Here is a 13,586-nt window from a genome sequence, read left to right as displayed (position 1 = left end):
AGGATGGGTTCCCCTGAATGAAACTCTGGAATGGATGAGGTCTGGGATGGGCTGAAGTACTTGAGAGAGGGTAGCTGACTCGAACCCTGACCCTAAGATAGCAGACTCTCCTTCCCTGGGGCCCTCTCAAAGGAGGACAGGAAGCATTTCAGTCTCCACATTCCCTGCATCTAGCAAAATGCCTGGCATACAGAAGGTGCTCGGTAAATGCTTAATGGTTGATCAAGCCTTAGAGGGAGCTGGAACGCAACTTGGATGCCATGTAGGCCAATCCATGCATTTTACATATAGGGAAACTGAGGGCTACTTGATGGAAGACAGAATCATGACTGGACCCCAGAGTCAATGGGCATGAGGAATGTGCCTAACCACTGAATGACTTTTAGAGGAGGCCAAGTAGAGTGGCTACTGCCAGCTCTTCTGCTTTGGCTATTTCTTCATTATCAATCATTCCATCCTAGACCTGCTCCTCTCTGCCAACACAGGTACCCAAGGCCAGGGATCACTGGGCTGGTCCCATGACCCTCCTCCATTTGAAAGGTCCTTGCAATGTAAACCCAGTCACTCTCTGTGTCCACCCTGAGGGGTCTTGGCTATCCGAGTCAAGGGCAGTAGACACCCTATCTCAAGGCCATCCAGGCAGACACAAATCTCGTGCAGCTGAATGAGCCTTGAAGGCAGAGTCAGGAGAGACCAGGGTTAACTAGCTAGGCAGCACCATGACCTTGGGCATTGTGTTGTGCCCAACCACTGCGTTGTAGTTTGGTTGTTCTAGTCAAGGCCAACTCTTCATGACCCCATTTGGGGTTTTCTTGGCAGAGATCCTGGAGTGGTTTGCCATTTCCTATCCCTACTTTCCAGATAAGGAAGTGGAGGCCAGCCAACAGGGTGAAGTGACTTGCCCAGGGTCACCCAGCCTGTAAGTGTCTGAGGCTGGATTTGAGCTTCCTTCCAAATACTCTATCCATTGGAGTGCCACCTAGCTGCCCCAGAACTTGGGCATCCTGTTTGGCAAATTAGGCTTCCTTGAGGATGGTTTGAAAGCTTATAAACACTTTCCTACCAACACCATGAGATCAGTATTGTAAGCCCATGAGCCCCAATGTCCAGGCCACAGAGGGGAAATGATCTGCCCAAGGGCAATCAGCTGGTTCAGCCTCCAAGACCCAGGAACCCAGACCCCCTCCCTAGAAACAAAGCAGCCTCCCCCTCGGAATCCTCTTGCAGCCCCTACTTCTCCATGGATCCCAGGGTCCTTCCCTCCCTGACCCAGGCCTCCCTGCCCCCCCAGCCTCTCCAGAGAAGGTAGATCTGACAAAAGGCAGGAGGTCCCCGGATAATGCCAAGCCCTTGCAAAAATAGCTGTTGATAATCATCACGTAAGGGGACACCGGGCCTTGAATGATCCAGGTCGGCCGAGCCAGGGCCTGCACTCAGAGGACGCCTGTGGTGGCTCGACCCAGATACTGCCCAGCGGCTTCTGGGCCCTGGCCCAGCACTGGAGGTCACAGGTGGTGGCAGTAGCCAGACCCCCGAGCTGGAGCCTGGGAACAGTAAGGGGAAGACAGAAAAGTAGGGCCTTAGGGGGCCCCTGAGATAGCATGAACTCCTTCAGGATCCATCTAACTCTCTCTGCCCCTTGGCCCTGGCTCTGGGCAGAACAGCCTGTAGTTAGGGCTTGGGGCTCTCAGGCAGTCTCTGCCTGACATCCAGAGAATTCCCAAAGGCCAAGATGGGACATGGGGCACCCAGAGCAACCCCAAAGGTGCTATCAGGATTGCTTCTCTAGTCTCTCCACGTGAATACCTCCAGTGATGGGGAGCTCACTACCTTACTACACTGTCTACTCTTTTGGACAGCTCGAATTTTGTTATGTATTTTTTCTGCTTTCAAACTCTCCTCTTCCTCTCTGCAGTCTCCACCCTGTTCTGCCCTCTGTGGCCAAGAAGAACAAAGCTGTTAGAAGACAGCTGGCGTGTAATCAGGCCAGACAGACACAGGTCCTTTACTGAATCCCCATAGTACAGATCCCCACCCCAGTCCCTCTCTTCACTCCAGCTGGCCATTATCCTTTATGAACATGCTCTGACCAAGGAATAGGACAGGGTTGTGCCTTCCTCACTGACGATATGATTTTCTGCCTCCCTCGAATTCGCCACTAACAAGATTCAGGAGGAGGGGAAGGAGGCCCTGTGGTACCCTGACATCCCAGCATCCAGAGAGGCCTTCTGGGCTACCCACTTCTGTGGGATTCTGGGAGAGTTGACCTCTCTGAGCAGCAACAATATTGGGGTGAGGAGAGCACCCATATGCCCTGCCTCCTGGGGTTCTTGGAAAGAGGACTTAAGACTTGTCCTATACAGTGAAGGCACCGCCCTCTGACCACTACCAAGAGCAGAATTCTGGAGACCGACTGGAGGGAAAAGCCCCAACAGACCCACCAGGGGAGAGGAAGAAAGGGGAACCCAGCTCCCTGTCTAGTCCTTGAGATGTGAACAATGCTGGAGCAGGGTTGAAAGGCCCTAAGGCCCCTCCCAGCCCTGATACCCCCTGTTCTCAGGCCCCCCCGCCCCAGCCCTGCCATCCCCTGTTCTCAGGCCCCCCCAGCTCTGACATCCCCTGTTCTCAGGCCCCTTCCAGCCTTGCCATCCCCTGTTCTCAAGCCCCTTCCAGCCTTGCCATCCCCTGTTCTCAGGCTCCTCCCAATCCTGCCATCCTCTGTTCTCAGGCCCCTTCCAGCCCTGACATCCCCTGTTCTCAGGCTCCTCCCAACCCTGCCATCCTCTGTTCTCAGGCCCCTTCCAGCCCTGACATCCCCTGTTCTCAGGCTCCTCCCAACCCTGCCATCCTCTGTTCTCAGGCCCCTTCCAGCCCTGACATCCCCTGTTCTCAGGATCCTCTCTGAGGGGCTCTGATGTCCTCTTGATTCCCCAGGACAAACTCGTATTCACAGACTTTGACATTTCCCCCAAACTCTGGTGGGTCTTGGGCTGCTGACCCCATCTCAGGCCCTCGGGGCTCCTCTGCAGACAGCTGGGAGGCCTGGGGGGGCCCACTTCCTCAGTCAATCTGCCTGTGAAGAGATTCCCCTCCATTCTTACCCACAGACAGGATTTGAATCTCAAACCCCTTGTCCCATCTGCCGTGCCAAGAGACCTGGTCACTTCACAACCTGCAGGGACAGACTAGGGCAGCCCCTCCGCCAGGGGGCCCATTGATATCTCCCAGACCTTTTTCAGAGGCAGGGGTTTGGGGAAGAGAGCCCAGGACCAGGGAGTCCACGTAGTAGGCCTGCCTCAGGGCTCCACTCTCTGCTGGCCTGCAGAAAATTCCCCAAGACTCAGCTCCCCCATCTGTAAAATGGGGGTAGGCATGCCTCCCCATTGACTTCAGAAGGCTGTCTAGAGGAAGGCATGTTCTAAGGAGAGTAGCTGCTCCTAATACCCTTCAACCCCCCAGCTTAGAACAGAGTGTTCCCCGTCCCCCACCCCCCTCAGCTGGCTCCACATTCAGTGCCGAGTTGTTGGCATGCAGGGGTCTCTGCAGCTCCGAGGTCTCTGGCCTCCGCCCGGGTGGCCCCATATTAACATTCCTGGAACTGTCTCCCTGTGGAGATTGCCACAGGCCTGACCTACTTTGAGCCGCTGTTTCCAGGACGAGCTGCAGGGGGTGGGGGTGGGGAGGGGAGGGGAGGGCAGCACCTGGCTTGGGTTTGGAGAAGCAGCCTCCCATGGCGATGGAGATGTGAAGTGAGGCCCCGAGGATGCCGGGCTGGAGGCTAGGCCATGGTGGGAGCGCCCAGAGGCAGCCAGGCCCCTCATCAGGGACCCAGCGCATCCCACACGGGTCCCCCAGAGGGCCCCGTCATTGCTGCCAGGAGGGGGCTCCGTCGCTCGACAACCTGAATTGAAGGCAAAATTCCAGTTAGGACTTCAGCCTTCTCCCCTGATGGCAGCCTGTCCCCAGCCTACCCCAGAGCATTATACTGGGAGCCACAGATCTGCAGCCCAGCATTGCTGAGAGGCCCCGGATCATCCAGGCAGCCACCCCACCAGCCCCCACTCCCCAGGGAAATATTCTTACAGATGAGGAAACTGAGGAGGGACAGAACAGTGAGCAGGCTTGCCCATGGGCACAGCTAAGAGGTGCCCTCCATTTCCAGTTCTTTCCCAGCTTTGATGTTCTCTTGATGTTCTGTTATCTATTCCAAAGCCCCTCCCACCTCTGACATCCCCTGTTCTAAGCCCCTCCAGCCCTGACATCCCCTGTTCTAAGCCAATTAGCATTTTGTAAGCACCTGTGAAGCCCCTCACTGCGTCCTTTCTTGTCCAATGTGGCTGTATTAGGGGAGCCTCATAGCCCATAAGGAAAGGTCACTGGGTTCTAAAGGCTTTTAGACCCTGAATTGACTTTTCAATCTCCTCCTCCTCCTCCCTAACCCCACACCTTCTTTCACAGCCCAAGTCCTGGAGCTTCCATCCCCCTCTCTCTTCAGTTCACCTCATCCTCTCTGCTCCAAAACCTGGAGCTGACCTCTGGCCAGCTGATCCCTTAACCACTGATCCCAAGCCTCAGTTTCCCTGATTTGTTCCACCCTATTCAAGACTGCCCTGCCGTCTTCCTCTTGAACAAATCTCCAGTCACTCTTCTGATCAAGTATCTAGAGCCATAAGGGATCCCAGAGGCCAACCACCTCAGTTTCCCAGAACGAGCATTTCTTAGGTCCTGCAGCATTGGCCAGACCCTGCCCACAGGAGGATTCCTCAAGTGTGACCATGAACAGAGCAGACAAAGTGGGGAGGCTTGAGGCAGGGAGAGCCACTGGCAGGCTCTGTGATGAGGGCTTCCACAGCAACAAAGACCCAGCCCCTGGCCCTGCTCCTGCCTTCTGTTCCGTGACCCCTGTCCCAGGGGATTCCTTCTTCTTACTCATACAACAGGCAAAAGCCATAGCTAGGAATCTAGGTGCCCAGGGCAGATTCAAGTGCTGCAGGGGAGGTTGGGGGTGGGCTCACTAAGGGAATCGGAGTCACGTTGGGGCACCTGGCTAGTTCAGGGCCTGGAGTCAGGAAGACTCCAGTTCAAACTATGATTCTTATGCTTACTGGGTATATGACCCTAGGGGAGTCACTTCACCTGTCTGTCTCAGTTTCCTCACCTGTAAAATGGGGTAACAAAAGCACCTACCTCTCAGGGGTGTGAGGATAAAAAGTATTCTGTAAGCCCAACCCTGAAAGAGTTTAGGTCATACCACCCTGGCACGGATGGCTGTTGCCACCCCTAACCTCACAGAGGAGCACAGCAGTGCAGTAGATCAGGCTCTGGGGGAAGGGTATCATAGCAGGACCCTGGTGGTGGCAGTCCAGGGCTGGGAAAGAAGAGGTCACCCTGGGGTGCCTGAGGGCAGGGGGTGGGGGATACAGACCCGAGGAGAACTTCACACACACCCCTCAATCAGACCTCATGAAGGAGGTCTGGAGTGGGACTGGGCAGCTCCTGGGCACTAAGCTCTCAGCCATTGAGCACCTACTGTGTGCCAAGGGAGGTGCAGGGTACTGGGGAGCCAGAACAAACAAAACCTCAGCCCTGCCCTCAAGACTCAAAACTCCTATAAACAGAATAGCAGCTCCCTGAGGACAGGTCCAGTTCTGGTTCTGGTTCAGCCTTTCTTATATCTCCAGCACTTAGCCCAAGTGCATGGCACACACTGGGGACTTATGTTCCTGTCAACAGAAGGAAATTCAATGTACATCTAAGGGAATTTCAAGAGGGAGAGATCACTAACAAGGGTGGGATATTAGGGAAGACCACCTGTAGGAGGCAGCCCCTGAACTGAGGGACCTAAGTAGGTGAAGGCAGGGAGTGAGTGCATTCCAGTCTTGGGGGAGGATACTTGTACAAAGGCATGGAGGTGGGAGACTGAATTTTTCATTTTTCACTCAGGGAATAAACCAGCAGGCTCAGAGCTGTGTCGTCTACTATAAGCAAAAACACCAAGGAGTGGTTTGTGTCTGGTACCTGGCCTTGAGCACTGTCTCTCCCAAAGAGCGGCAGACTGCCTCACTGGAGGCCCTTGGATGGAGGCTGAAGGACTATTTGATGGGTAAGCTGAAGAAATGCTTTCTCTTGGGGGGGGGGGTGCAGAATGGTGCTGGATTAAACATCTCTGAGGCTGCCTCCAACACTCAAATTCTATGACTGAGGAGTTGTCCAATTCAGAATAGACCATGGAAGCCCAGGGCCCTAATTGGGATCCCCAAGTGGCCAGACTTACTGGGGGACCAGAGGAGGTTGCCTGCCTTTGCCCCCTAAAGGCTAATAGATCTAGAGCCTGGAGGATCCTTAGAAGCCAGTGAGTCCAACTCTCCCATTTTACAGAGTGGGAAACCATGGCTTAGGGAGGTGGTCACTCAGCTAACATCTGGTCTGACAGACTCCAAGTCCACCACTCTATCCTCGCTGCCCCTGGGCCCCCCTTCTTCCTCTTTTGGGCCCCATGACCTCTCAAGGTCTTGTCAAACCCCTTCCCCTAGGGCAAGTCTCCAGGCCCCACCCTGCCAATGGTTTGGTTGACTCAGGTGCTGCCAGGAGTTAGGTGGGTCCCAAAGGCCTCAGGGGTGCAGCACTGCCCTGTAGGGGCTCTCCTGGAGATGGCAGGAAGCCCCCAGGAGGTAACAGGGAGCGAAACAAGGGGGAGGAGGATGAAGCAGAGGCTCCCAGGCCTTACTGGGCACCAAGTGCAACAAGGGAAAGGGATCAGTGAGGTTGGCCAGGCTGAAACAGCTGGAGTCGTCCTAGGCAGCTTTCAAAGGAGAAAGGGGAAGGAGAGAGGAGGAAGAGGAGAGGAGGAGGGAGACAGGGAGAAAGGGGAGGGAGAGAAGGAAGAAGGAAGAGAGGAGAAGAGGGAGAAAAGAGAAGGAGAGAAGAAAGGAAGAGAGGGGGGAAGGAAGCAGGGAAAGAAGGAAGGAAGGCAGTGGGCAGGGAGGAAGACATGGCCTCTGACCTGCTCAGACTCCATCTGGGGTTCTAGGTTCTAGGTTCCCACATCCCAAGAGATGGATCATTACTCCCAGAGGAATAGAGACCAGGAATAAGCCGAAAGAACTGAGGATGCTTGGTCCCAGGAAAGGGGGTAGGTGAGGGGCAGAGGCGGGGCATCTCCAGGCTTCTGAAGGAGGATTCTCCTTGGTCACCTTGGCCCCAGAGGGGAGACCCAGGAGCCAAGGGGAGGGAAGGCCTTGGTACCTATAGGCTGCTCACAGATGGGACAGGATCTTCACTAGGTAATGAACTCTCCATTCCCAGAAGTGATCAAGAGAAGCTAAGGCAGAGGGGTGGAATTCAAATGACCTCTGAGGTTCCAGGCCTCCTCAGCCTTTCTCCCCAAGGCCCAAGTCACTTGCTGACCAGCTCCACCATTCTCAGTCCTCACAATATTCCAGCTTTGGGGGAAGAGCTAGGTTTGCCAAGTGTCCTCTACTCTCCCCGAAGAGGGATGGTAATTATTATACCCATTTTACAGAAGAGGAAACTGAGGTAGAAGGAGATAAAGCAACCAGTCACTCAGGTAGACTCAGTCAGAAGATGAGCCCAGGTCTCTGATGCTAAGCTCCAGAGATGGAAAAGTTCTCAGGACCCCAAAGATCAGTGAGCATCCATCCTTTGGGAGCTGCTAGGATTAAGGAGGGATTTCCCCTGGCTGAAGGGACCTTGGAAGGCCTTGGAGGTCACTATCCTATTCACGTGGGAGCAGGCCACCCCTAGCCATTGTTTGCCCAACCTTGTCCAGCTCATCCCAGGGCTCTCCTTATCTCTGACCTAAGCAGCCCAGCTGGGGCTTGACCACTATCAGTGGGCTTGGGGGGAGGGTCCCAAGGCCAGAGAGCAGTTGCCTTCAGGCTTTGGCCTATTTGCATCCCAGCACTTCCCTTACCTGTTAGGGTGCCCTTCTCTGGCCTATCATACAGCACTGGGAGTTGGACAGGCTGAAAGGTCATCCAGGCCAGAACTCTGCCCCCAGCTTGGGCCTGACTACTGCCAGCTCATGGGGGGTTTAGGGCCAGCAGTACCCTCAGCCTCAGGGAAGTCTTCCAGAGAAGGAAACTGAGACTCAGCGAGGGGAGTCCTGTCCCCCCACACAAGGAGGGAAAGCTCTGTTGGGCTCCACTGAACTGAGTCTGGCCAGCAAGTGTTCAAGCTTGGCTCCTCTGGTGCCAACCCCAGGGCTTTTTATTTCTTGGGAAATTTTCTTTTCTCCTAAAACAAAATCTGTTTGCCTGAAACCCCTCCCCACTGGTGCTGGTTCTGGGCTCTGGGCTCTGGCCTCTGGGGCCAAGGGAAATTCTAATCCCCTAACCCGTGACAGGCCTCTGGGAGGGATGGGCAAGGGGGGCAGGAGGGACACCCTGGGGCTGAGGGCTGGGAGGGGGAAGCAGACCAAGGTAACCTTTGCCCCCAGCTCCACAAAGCTTGGGTCAGGTGGAGCTCCTGAGGGATCATGGGGCTCAGAGCTAGAAGGAAGCTTCCAGGCCAGCCAGCCAGTCTAATCCTCTCATTTTATAGGGGAAGGAGTCAAGACCCAGAGAATGCAAGGAAGAGCAGTATTTGCACCCAGACCAGGGCTCTTTACAATCCCCTACAACTGCTCTCCTGCCCTGGGTCCTCCTGTGAGGAGGCTTTTGCAAAACTGCTGGCCTGTGTAGAGGGCCCCAAACTGCTCCCCCTTTGTCCTCTGCTTCAGGGGCCCTGAAATGCTCACAAAACCCTGTGAATTGCCGTGGGCCCCTGGGCCCCAGGTCTCCCCTCCCAGGAGCCCACATGTCTATGGGCCTCGTAACTTCAGAGGGCTGGCCCATTCTGTCCATGATGAGTAGACTTGGGTTAATAGGTGCTGCCCTGCCCACCTTCCCCACCTTCCCCACTGCAGACAGCTGAGGGTCTACACCCAGGCCCCCACCCACACAAGGCCATGAGTCACCCTAAACCTCCCCACTACCAACACCAAGGGCAGCTTTCTCTGCAGTTTCTTTTTAGTAACAAACTGGGGGAGGGGGCCTGGACTGAGAGGCAGAAGAAAAAACTTATGGTTAGCAGAATCATGCAAGTCAGAGGTGTGAGGAACATCAAAACTTAGAACAGGGGATGGCAGGACTGGAGGGACCTGAGAACAGGGGATGGCAGGACTGGAGGGGCCTCAGGACAGGGGATGGCAGAGCTGGGAGGGGCCTCAGAACATCTGGGACAACTTTCCATTTTACAGTTGAGGAAACAAGGCCAGTGAGAAGTTACTGGCCAAGCACCCCCCCCCAGGTAGAAGGTGCCACAGATTAGGAGTCGACTAGCCAAGAAGAAGCCAAGTTTCCCAAAACCCAGCCCCCAGCGCCTCCTACTGAGCCACAATGTCTCACTGATTCAATCCAACAGTGACCACATTTCTAAAGAAGAGGGCAGAAAGTGCTCTCCTTTCAACAAGCTTGGAAAAAATTATTCCAAAATCATTATTTTCATTTTATAGATGGGGAAACTGAGACTCATCGAGGTAAGCATAGTATACTTTACAGACCTAAAGATATGAGAATGGTATAGTGGAAAGGGTACTGGATCTTGAGGCAGAGGACTCAAGTTCAAATCTGGCCTCGAAGCTTTCTCCCTTAATCCACTAGAGGACAGTCCCCTAGGCTCTCTGGGTCTCAATTTTCCCATCTGTAAAAGGGAAGGCTCTGTGTGTGGGCTTTCAGATCAGATGTGTCTCTCCTGAATGGCCCAAGAATCCAGCAGGAAGAGCAGAAGAGGAGGGGTGAGGGCAACACCAACTTCCAGACCTTCCCCTCTCGGGATCTCAGTTTCCTCTTCTGTAAAATAAGGGAATTAGACCAGTTGGTCCCTTTCCAGCTCTGAATCCTACGGAAGGTCAAAACTCCTCCACTCTACCAAGCTGTTTAAATAGTTACTGATACTCATTGCCTCGGCAAAAGACCCAGAACAAGCCACTTGGGCAGATCCCCTAGGACTTATGGGACCAGATCCACTGCAATGGAGGGAAAGACCATCCAAGGTAGTGAGAACATGGAGTCACATAAAGCATGTGAAGGACTAGGGAGCTCATGCTCACCTGCCTGCCCTGCCTGCCCAGGCTAGAGGGCCAGTGGATCCCATAGAGCCCCCCAATGGCCAAACTCATCCCTGGCCTCTGTTTTGCCCTCAGGAGCAACTGCCGTTCCACCCTCATGTTTCTAACAGTATCATTCTAGGCTCTTCAGTCTAGAGCTGAGACCACAGAGGTCATCGAGTCCTATGCCCTCCTATTACAGAAAAGAAAATTGAGGCTCAGAAAAGTTAAATAATTTGGGCCACAACAATGTGGCACAACAATACTTTTTATCTTTTTTTTTTAAATCCCTAGGGAAGACTCACAGGAACCACTGGCGACATGAGCAAGATCTTGAGAACAGCATTCCCTCGACAACCCCCCCCCCCCCCATGACAAGGATGCACATGGAAAGGACAAAGGGCAGGGAATGTTGAGAAGGTACAGAGAACAAGCCTAGACCCAAAGGAGAGATCCGACACCCCTGAAGGGGCACTGCATAGAGGGGGAGGCTACTTCTGCCATATTGGATGCTTTGCTCATATTTTTAAAAATCTTTGTCCTAAGGCTCTTGGGAAGCAGGGGAAAGAAGGAGTACAGAGAGAAAAACAAAAGATCGAAATCCATCAGCCTGTGGGGGCTGAGGTGAGGCTGCCAGAGGCCTCATTTTACAGAAGAGAAAACTGAAGCCCAGCCTAACAAAATCCAGGTGAAGCAGGAGGCTGCCGGGGGGGTCTAGCTCAGCTCCTTCCCCTACTGCTGCTTGGGACACTAAGCTCCTTGCTGGTGGCCTCTCTGGTTTTCATTGTCCAAAGCTTTCCCACTGTCCCCAAGCCTCCAGGGGTTGAGCATTCCATTTCTCAGGGCCCTCTGGACAACTCTCCAAGGCTCTGACTCAAAGAGATGGGGCTGGCCTGCCCTGCTCCCCACCCCTGCTCCCCACCCTGCTCCTGGAGGACTATGGACCGAGGGCACACTTGCATCCTAATATTTCCATTCAAATCCCCAAAGCAGTTACTTTATCCACAAATATTCTCATGCGAACATTGATTTGAATTCAGAAGAACACTGAATCTAAGATTATAATAACAGAAGAGTAATTTGTTTGAACTTCACTCACAAAGACCGGAACAAGACTGAGCTGATGATAATGATGGTGGTGATGGCATGGCAGCCAACATTTCCAGAGTGACTCAAGCTTTACAAAGTTTTTAATCTCTGAGCCTCACAACAACCCATTTAAAGAGTAGGAAACTGAGGCCCAGACCCAGTTGGAGCTCTGTAAATGGTCTTATAAACACTGAGCTGGATTCTTGGCTGTACCCTGCCTTCCTCCTGGCCATGAACTCCTTCTCCCAGAGGATGAAGTGAATGGACAGCTCACTGCCTATTCACCACCCAGTCCCCAAACCCAAAACATCTCTTCTGATATCCTGGAGCAGCTTGGCCTTCTGGGCCTTCTGCTTCCTTCCTCTTCCTCTCCTCCTTCCCTGAGCCTTGTTGGGGGAAGAGTGTCAAGTGAAGTCTCCATGTCCCCCACCGTTTGTCATCATCCCTCTTCTCAGCATTTCTGACCCATTCCCTCCTGATCCCTCATCAGAGCTGTCCTCTCCCATCTCCCCCAAGGCAGTCACCTGCCCACCACTGACTGACCTGACCCACCTTCCTCTCCAAACCAGCACTGTTCTCTGAGGCTCCCAATCTCTGCCAATATTTTATTAACTACCCACCCCAATCACCTAGTCTCTGAGACAGCTGACACTTCCATTTCCACCACCCCCCATCCCGGTGCCTGGTAGTCTCTCCCTCCTCATTTCACCTCCTGGCTTCCTTCAGATCCCAGCTGAAATCCACCTTCTCCTAGAAGCCTTGCCCAACCCCCATCTTTCTGGTGCCTTCCCTCTGTTAATTATCTCCCATTTATCTTTTCTCAATCTTTGTTTGCACGTTCTCTCCCCCATTCGATAGTCTTTTAACTTTGTTTGGATACTCTTGGCTTGGCACAGGAACTGGCAGACAGCAGGTGCTTACTAAATGCTCACTAAATGACTTTCCATTCCTTTAGCATCCCCAGCGCCTCTTCCTCAGATGATTTCAGTCTACTCTTCCAAAACTGTCGAGAACCTGAGTGCCAGGGGGAAGGCAGAGTGGAGACCATCTAGTACAGCCCGCATTTTCCTGAGGGCCAGTGCCAAGAAGGGATTTGCCCAAAGGCAGAGTTAAAGGCACGGCAGGAAAGATTAGAACCCAGGTGTCCCAACTCCTGCGGAGGGCTCTTTCCACCATAACCAGCTCCTGCAACGCAGGGGAGGAGGGGAGAGAAGCGGGGAGCCTGCGGTTTTAGTTAAGACTCACCCGTTGGGCTTCAGACTTTCTGCGCTCTCCCTTCTTCCCTCAGCAGATCCCAAAGCACAATCTCCAACTTTCACCAGGCCCTTTCCCGGTCCTGGCCTCAGTCCAAGACAGAGGTCCCTTACCAACCGCCCACCCCCACTGGCTAGCTCCCCGGTTCCCAAGACAACTCTCTCCTTAGGAGAGTCCTCAGGGCTCCAGAGCAAATTCCTCTTAAAATAGTGCTCCCCCCTTCCCCAAGAGCCCCTCCCTCAGAGAGAACCCCCCAACCCTCCCCCGCCTCGCAGCCCCTTCTTAGGAGAGAACCCACCAGCCCTCCCCCGCCTTGGAGCCCCTTCTTTGGAGAGAGCCCCTCAGCCCTCCCCTGCCTCCCTCGGAGAGAACCCCCTAGGGGAGCCTCCCTCAGCGATGACCCTCCTCCCCTCCATCAGAGAAGCCCTTCCCCAAAGCTGAACCCCACAGTAAAGTCCTGATACAGAGTCCATAGTAAAGTGGGCACCTCCTTCACAGCAGAACCAGCTCCCTCCCTCACTGAAGACAGTCCTCCCTCAGTCCTCCCTCAGATCAGCGAGTGCCCCCTTCCGCATAGCGGACTAGCCTGCATCCTGGAGGTGGGGAGAGGTCACAGCCGGGGCTCCGGAACCCCTTTGCCCCATCCTAGCATCCCTGCATCCCGGAACCCTAGCATCCTCGCACCGCCTCCACCCCTGCCCCGGGCCGACCCTAGGCGCCCCGCACCCCTACTTCTAACCCGGGAGACAGTGCAGGGGAGGGGGCCCGGGGCTCACCAGAGGGGAGGGAGCCCCCGGGGCTGGGCCGGGCCGAGCCTGGCAGAGCTGCCCTCTGGGCTCTCTGCTCCGTCGCGCTGCGCTGCGCTCCTCCTCCCAGGGCTGGCTCTGCTCCCTCCTGCCAGGCAGCATCGGGGTGAGAAGGGAGGAGGGGGAGGGGAAGGGGGAGGACCGAGGAGGGTGGGGGGAGGATCGAGGAGGGTGGGGCGGGCGCTGCGGCACCTCGGAGGGGCGGGCGGACTGAGGGACAGACCGCTCTACGGGGCGGGCACTGACTCCCCAAGGCACATCGGACCCTTCCCCCCACCCCGTGACTGCCCCCGCACCCCTCCCTCAGTTTCCTTCTGTGTAAAATGAGG

The 13,586-nt window shown here is 54.7% G+C and overlaps 1 protein-coding gene across 1 annotated transcript in view; it reads right to left on the bottom strand.

Moving 5' to 3' along the window:
• Positions 1-13,316, bottom strand: part of AIFM3 (AIF family member 3) — a 47,777-nt gene extending 34,461 nt beyond the window's left edge. The window contains exons 1-2 of the mRNA XM_072599716.1: positions 13,228-13,316; positions 3,702-3,901 (exon numbers count right to left, since the gene is read on the bottom strand). Of these exons, the coding sequence (XP_072455817.1) occupies positions 3,702-3,837 (136 nt within the window). The 5' untranslated portion in view covers positions 3,838-3,901; positions 13,228-13,316. The remainder of the gene's footprint in view (positions 1-3,701; positions 3,902-13,227) is intronic.
• Positions 13,317-13,586: the final 270 nt, after the last annotated feature.

Source organism: Notamacropus eugenii, chromosome 4, assembly GCF_028372415.1.
Source record: "Notamacropus eugenii isolate mMacEug1 chromosome 4, mMacEug1.pri_v2, whole genome shotgun sequence".
NCBI lineage: Eukaryota > Metazoa > Chordata > Mammalia > Diprotodontia > Macropodidae > Notamacropus > Notamacropus eugenii.
Note: the sequence above shows the minus strand (reverse complement) of the source record. Positions and strands in the feature narration are given on the sequence as shown.